General features: G+C 33.6%; 1 protein-coding gene across 2 annotated transcripts; it reads right to left on the bottom strand.

The window, feature by feature from the left end:
* Positions 1-326: 326 nt before the first annotated feature.
* On the bottom strand, positions 327-7284 carry LOC18104195 (TOM1-like protein 1). Of its 2 annotated transcripts, none has more exons than XM_006375944.3 (4): positions 7136-7284; positions 4833-5399; positions 3821-4066; positions 327-983 (listed from the first exon to the last, which is right to left on the bottom strand). In XM_006375944.3, exons 2-4 carry the CDS (start codon positions 5349-5351, stop codon positions 564-566), a joined length of 1185 nt encoding a protein of 394 aa, XP_006376006.2. In that variant the 5' UTR covers positions 5352-5399; positions 7136-7284; the 3' UTR covers positions 327-563. The 2 variants fall into 2 exon arrangements, with proteins under 2 accessions (XP_006376006.2, XP_024439492.2); XM_024583724.2 differs by lacking the exon at positions 7136-7284 and adding an exon at positions 7032-7118.
* Positions 7285-7740: the final 456 nt, after the last annotated feature.

Genomic DNA, 7740 nt, shown 5'->3' with positions numbered 1-7740 from the left:
ATTTTTTGGAAATGTATTAAAATGATATTTTTAAATACAATAAAAATATTAATTTTTTTATAAAAAATTTAAAGTAATTTTAAACTATACAGGCTGACACAAAAAGGATAGTCCCGAGGCGGACATAACCTAGCATACTTGGCCAAGTATATAATAAACATAAATTGTCGATGAGGAAGGCAAGGCGCACGGTTCTTCTATGTCGTTTGAGCTCAGCTGTGTGCATTCAACAGTTCCATCCAGTAAGAATATGACGATATTATAACAAGTAGCAAAATTATTGCAAGGGTATATATAACAAGTGTGCAAAATAAAAACTATATCACTTGTCAACTCCCCAAAGCAGATTATATAGCAAAATCCATGCATAAACTACTTGCAGAAGACAGAAAAATACACATAAAACAATGAAAGTACTGTGCAAAGAGATGCCACTACCCACCTTTTATGAATGCAATAACCATTTAAATTCAATTCAAATTCAATTGTGTTCAGCACCTAAATGGCCTCGTATCAAAAGCCCTACCTCCTAAATATGGAATCATCTGTATACAGAACGTAGCTCAGAAGGATATGAGGTCATCCTTGGAGAATTGCTGCTTCTTTGGGTCTTGCGCACCTTCAGATGCACTCCCTCCCTTCTTACCAAATATCATTTCATCAAGATCATCTATCATATCATCACTGCTCCCTCCGTGGGTTCCATCTTGTGGACCTGCAGGTTTCCTGATCAAGACATCTTCTTTGGCATGAATGGGTGAATCAGGCTCAACAGCAACAGGAATCAAAGCAGGTTCAGGTACAGCAGGAACCACTGATGGGGTCTTCAACTCTTCATACTTCGAGAGAACTTTCTGGATTTCGTCATTCACATTCAAACCTTCAAAAAGAAGAGCCTCGTTGTCTCCTGCTGTCTCAATGATTCTTTGCACAGTCAGTTGTGACTGATGACACTGCTGGACTAGTGTAGTTGCCAAACCATCCTGCCAATTGAAACAAAGAATTCCATACCGTGATCTCAAAAAAGAACCAAATGGCCAGATATTGTGAAAGACATATCCTCCACTGAATGACGTCTATGTTCTTTTATTTTATCTAATAGCAATCCCATCAATGTTGGGAAGAATTGGCATATTTCCCACTTCAAATCACTGCAAATCATCTTGACCTAATCGTTCTAAGATATTATAGCTACACATATCTAAAGAAATCACCCAATGGCAGATCCTCACAGAGACAAGAGAGGGCAACAGCCTCCCCTAGGATGTTTACACTTTTTTTAACATCTATAAACATTGAAAATGAACCTCCTATGAAAATTGAAAATGTAAACTGTTTCTTTGAAATACATTTTAATTCTCCAATTCTCCAGAAAACTAGAAAACATCAAAATATTTGTTTTCCATATTCTCCACTATAAAATTAAGGGCCTTGTTTGGTTCATCTAATGTTTTATGGCTATTACTTTTATTATTTTCAATTTACGCCAACCAAGACCCTTATTTTCTATTTTATAAAATTTGTATTCAATAGATATGTTTTCTTAACTTTCCATGGTGAAATCTTTTTAGAATAAATAAGAAAACTAGAGATATAAAAAGAAAAAAAAAATCTTAAAGTAAGCTTTTCAAATAATTCAATTCAGTCCCGAAACTCAAATTTTATTTGCAGTTGGATCTTTGGTTTCAAATTTTCATGTCTTTTCAAAACTAAATGTCTCTTTACCTCATACATAAATATCATTTTCAAGGAAAAGAAAAACACATGGTTAAAAAGAGTCAAAATATTTTTCCTCTTTCACACAGTTTTCAAGTAATATTTGTACAAGGTGCTCAATGTTCTAGATCATTAATATTAAACTAAAATATATTGAAATTTAACCTATTAATTTTATTTGAGTTTTGACCAAATTAAATTCATTGCTCCGAAATTGACATGAAAAGAATTGAGTGCTGATACAGCCTCTATATTTAGCCATATTCTTGCACCTCCTAGAATTTTGTTCAAAATCCACCACTAATCAAACCATTATTTGTACTAGTAAGACACCTTATCTTAATTGTTGAGGATGAGTTTTGTTTTTTTTACATCATTTACATAAACAGTAGTACAGCATGATTCCCCAAAATTCAAACAAACTAAAATTTGAATCGATTTCATGCCTTCATGTTCTTGGAAAGAAAAAGAAGCAGTATTAACTTGCAAAAGTCTATTTCCACTCGTTTATCTAAAATGATTAATTGGACATAGTAAACAGTCATAATATGACTGCACTGGAAACAATCATTTTCACAGCTGACCCTGGACAAAGACATCAACATCTACAGTCAAAAGACCCAAAACTCATCACTTTTATGCATGATCTTTAAAAATAATAATCATCAGATAATCAGAACTCACATATGCATGTTGCCATCCCTCCCACCAACTCCTAAGAATCCCTAAATGTATACCAATTCAGTGGCACTGATTTAATGCAAATGAAAAATGTTTATCAATTAGAACTTCAAATATATGCAAATACCTTTTTCTAATGATATACATGATGTATCTTGAATCAAGCATGTATAATTTGATAGTTGCATGGTATCGTATGATGGAGTTGACACATGAGGTTATATTGAAGCTTTGGTATGAGAAAAGTATAGTAGTATTCTTTTAAGCAGGTTGACTGTTCTTGAAATAGTTTAGGAATGTTCAGTTTTAAGGTGAAATTCTGCCGAATCATTTTTTTTTCTCATCCATTTTCTGGACACATGGGAAGCCACCAAACACTCTTTGATCAATGATTCGTGGGCAGTTTAACAAGGTTCTGGAAACAATTAAACTTGTTGGCATGCTCATAAAATTGAGTCATGATTGAAGCAAAATCACTATTTACAAAGTCAGAATTTGGAATTGTTAAAATCTCTGATAGAATTGCAATGTTAACAGGTTTACATTCTATCAGTTTTTAGTGTCTTATAAATGAATAATGGAAGTATTCATTTTAATTGCGACACCTGGACTTCTTTTAGTGGACTTGAGTCATCAGGGATGGCATTGACATGAGCACCACAAATTGATTTGACTTGAGGGGTCAATTAAAACAATAAAAAAAGAATTTTTAGATAGGATTCTGATTTCTACTTTTTTTCTATATTAAAAGTTTATCACTATTTTTTAAAAATAAAAAAAGGCAAATTTTATGCATGTCCCAAATAATACAAAATAAGATTATAATGTGATGCCTTCACCATGGAATAATAAGGATAAAAAAAGGTCATATCTGCATATAACCAAAAATAACAACAAAACCAATTTTGCATTTATATAGATAAGAGTGTGCATCTCTGTGAGGTTTTTTTTTTTTTTTTTTCAGGGGGGGGGGGGGGTTTGCTTGTTGCTACATTAAGATTGGAAATCCTAGAGTCTTCGGAAAAAGGGCCAACTTATAAAGAATGTTCTCCATTGTCAATAAAAAATCTAGAAATTAGAAATGCTTTGTTTTTTCTTTGACTGGCATGTCATATTTGGACATGAAAATCTTGTTATCCATTCTCCTTTAAAAAAATCCCTCGAAAACAGCCTTAGTTTTTCACAATTCAACAGGTCCAAAATATGGTTAAACAGGTCAGTTTGATATCTTTGCAATGTTAGTTAGTTTGCCAAAGTCAAGTGAAAGTACAAGAACAAAGAAGTCATACACATAAACAACAGGAAAAGTTCAGGCATCTCATATTTGAAGTAGAATTATAGAGCCAAATTTTTTTATCTAATCAAAATCAATACGTCCACATCAAATTAATTGAAGATCGAGAACTTGTAAGATTAGAAGTACCTGTAATGCATCTTGTTGAGGTGAAGAGGACAATACTGTTGTGAGAAGCTCTATGCTGTTTCTTGCCACATCAAATGCTTCCTTTGTCTGTTCAGCTGTAAAGCTTTGCAGAGGAAAATCATGCTGAATCTGATGTGTAAGACTAGCATCCACTTCTGGAGCCGACACAGAACAAGGTGGGGTGAAGATAGGCACTAAACTCTCATTGTCACGACCAGGGAATCTGATACCCCTTGATTTTAAACTCTTCAGAAAAATATGAAAAGGTCAAGAAACAATAATGGTTTGAGAAATCATAAATCTGCACTAGTCAAATTATTGCATGGATATATCTTCTATAGCAACACTGCACAATAAAGAACTTCAATAATTTTCTTACAAGACAATTTATTTCCACAGATATTCAAAGCAAACAAATGCTTTCTCAAATTTAAATATGGAAAACACAAGCAAGCATAGCCTAGTTGCATACCCCATAGTTTCCTTCAGCAAAGCAAGTTAAGAGTCCTAATAACTCCAGTTTATTTGGTTATTATGTAATGGAGGAGGGCTACCCATTGTGTAGCCCAAGGCCCAGCAGGTCTCCTGATGAACCCAAAAAAGTAGATAAATATGGAACACTTCATTTAACTTCTATGGTGTATTTTAGCATATTTACCCAGCCAACTTGATCAAAGTGATTTTGATAGTATGACTCCCTTTCAATCAAGATTGTATAGGCTAAGAATCACATTTCATCAAGCAGAGAAGACTTTAGCCTTTACACTATAAGAAGGCTGAAAACCAAATACAAACCAAAATCCAATTTGATCCGATAATAGGAGTTAATAGGAGAGAGAAAAAAGGATCGCATAGCTGAACTTCAGACAGATATTTGCATTAAACTCAGGATAATGTTCCATTGCTAACAAGCCATAAGGTAATTGCAAATAGGATGTTCCTTTTCTTAACCCAGTTTCTTAAGGCAAACATTCAAAAAGTGAGATCACTAAGAAACAAAAATAAGGAATACCTTGTATGTTTCTTCATAAACAGGTAAATAACGCAGCTCACTAGTTGACTCTCCCCATGCTTCAATGAGCATCAAAGCTTTATTCCTATTATTGACAGCAGTCTGAGGATCATCAATCAACTTCACCATTTCATCAAGAACCTTCTCAGCTGCCACCTCTGAGAAAGCTTTCTCACAATTCTTAGCACATGTTTCAAGCAACATTAAAGCTAAATACTGTACCCTAGCATTTTTTATCATGATCCTCTTCTTTATTCCACGAATCAATTCAACACTACTAACTTTTTCATGATTGATCATATCACAGATATCAAGATTCATGGCCCAATCAGGCTCATCAAGCGTCTCAGCTGTGGCATCCTCAACAAGTTTATCTTCTTGGTTAGGACCTTGTAATAGCTCCTTCACCTTGAAGCTCATTGAGCTCATGCCTGCACTCATCTTTCGACCCACCTCGGCACCTCCAGTCTTGAGGAGTTCACCAAAAGCACTGACCTTCTCCATCAAATTGTCACTCATCTTCGCAGCCTTTTTGAAACCCTACGACCAAATCTTCAAATTGTTGTCCTGAAAAGCCAATAACCAACATAAATCAGAACAAAATCATGCTATGTCTCATAGCTGAGAGCAAAAGGGAAAAGAAAAGTGAGTTTTTCACATTCTGAAGTGACAGGAGACAGAAAAAGATTCAAAATTTAACTTCCTTTTTTAGCCCTAAAGTTTTCCCTTAAAAAAGCATAATCTAATTAGAGAATATTAGAACAAAAAATTGAGCAAAGTCAACTCAACTATCTTTCATAGTTGATCAAAATTCAGAATTTCTCGTTCTTCCGAAACCACACAAAGATAGAAGACTCGAAAATCCTAAAAACCCTCAAAATTCTGCTACTTAAATTGATGAGCTGAGCATATTACAAAAACTAAAATTCAAAACTCATAACTAGAACTCTACAAACCCAAAATTCCTTAATCTCCGAAAGCCAACCTATTGATCCAAAACCCAAAAACCCCGATATCAGAAATAAAGGAAAAAAAAAGTCACAAGAAAACCACTGAATGCTGTTTTATGGGTCAATCTTAGTCTTTGTGTGTGTGTATGTGTGTCAATCTTAGCATATTACAAAACCTAAAATTCAAAACTCATAACTAGAACTCTACAAACCCAAAATTCCTTAATCTCCGAAAGCCAACCTATTGATCCAAAACCCAAAAACCCCGATATCAGAAATAAAGGAAAAAAAAAGTCACAAGAAAACCACTGAATGCTGTTTTATGGGTCAATCTTAGTCTTTGTGTGTGTGTATGTGTGTCAATCTTAGCATATTACAAAACCTAAAATTCAAAACTCATAACTAGAATTCTACAAACCCAAAATTCCTTAATCTCCGAAAGCCAACCTATTGATCCAAAACCCAAAAACCCCGATATCAGAAATAAAGGAAAAAAAAAGTCACAAGAAAACCACTGAATGCTGTTTTATGGGTCAATCTTAGTCTTTGTGTGTGTGTATGTGTGTCAATCTTAGCATATTACAAAACCTAAAATTCAAAACTCATAACTAGAATTCTACAAACCCAAAATTCCTTAATCTCCGAAAGCCAACCTATTGATCCAAAACCCAAAAACCCCGATATCAGAAATAAAGGAAAAAAAAAGTCACAAGAAAACCACTGAATGCTGTTTTATGGGTCAATCTTAGTCTTTGTGTGTGTGTATGTGTGTCAATCTTAGCATATTACAAAACCTAAAATTCAAAACTCATAACTAGAACTCTACAAACCCAAAATTCCTTAATCTCCGAAAGCCAACCTATTGATCCAAAACCCAAAAACCCCGATATCAGAAATAAAGGAAAAAAAAAGTCACAAGAAAACCACTGAATGCTGTTTTATGGGTCAATCTTAGTCTTTGTGTGTGTGTATGTGTGTCAATCTTAGCATATTACAAAACCTAAAATTCAAAACTCATAACTAGAATTCTACAAACCCAAAATTCCTTAATCTCCGAAAGCCAACCTATTGATCCAAAACCCAAAAACCCCGATATTAAAAAAAAAGAAAAAAAAAGTCACAAGAAAACCACTGAATGCAGTTTTCTGGGTCAATCCTAGTCTTTGTGTGTGTGTATGTGTGTGTGTTAAAACCCCAAAAACACTCACAAATCACAAAACTCTCGTCCTTTAAAGAAAAGAACAAAAACCTGCTATTCTTCTTAGACATGATCAGATCACAGTAATGACAACAATCTGATAAAAAAAACCCACTTTATCGTTCACTTTTAAGAAAAATAAGATGATAACTTACCTTAGCAGTTTGTTGTTGTTGTTGTTGAGTCGGAGTCAGTAGACTTGACGAAGATGATTTTTCCTCGGAGCTGTTCCAACCAATTTCTTATATAGTAATGTTTCAGTTATTTTATTTTTCGTTTGTGCTTCTCACTTTCACGAATAAGTTATAAATTAGTCCCTTTATATTTTTGTGAAACTGCTTAAATAGTCCTTTTACTTTTAAATAATAATTAATTAGTCTGTACCATCCCTTTCATATCCTTTTTCAGTCAATTTTTTTATTTATTTATTAAATATAGAGAAGGAAAGAAAATAAATAAATATTATCTTTCATTGTTTTGGAATTAGATTTTCTTTTTTTTTTCTTTTGTTTTATATGAGAATTTATAAGGCGTTGTGGTCCATGTTATTTTTTTATAGAACTTTATTGACTTTCCCTTTATTAAATAGGTTGCTTTCTTGCTTGCTTGCTTGTCACACGGGTTTATTGACTTTGTCTCCTTCCATAATTCAAACTTTGGGAAGCAGCATCGTCGTTTCGAGTTTAGAATTTTTTTTTTCTTGCCCCTCTTTTGGTTTGCATGAGAATTTATATGTTGTAGCCGTTTACATTATTTTTCA

The sequence above is a fragment of the Populus trichocarpa genome, chromosome 13 (genome assembly GCF_000002775.5).
Source record: "Populus trichocarpa isolate Nisqually-1 chromosome 13, P.trichocarpa_v4.1, whole genome shotgun sequence".
NCBI classification, from domain to species: Eukaryota; Viridiplantae; Streptophyta; class Magnoliopsida; order Malpighiales; family Salicaceae; genus Populus; species Populus trichocarpa.
This window is presented reverse-complemented; position numbering and strand designations above follow the sequence as displayed.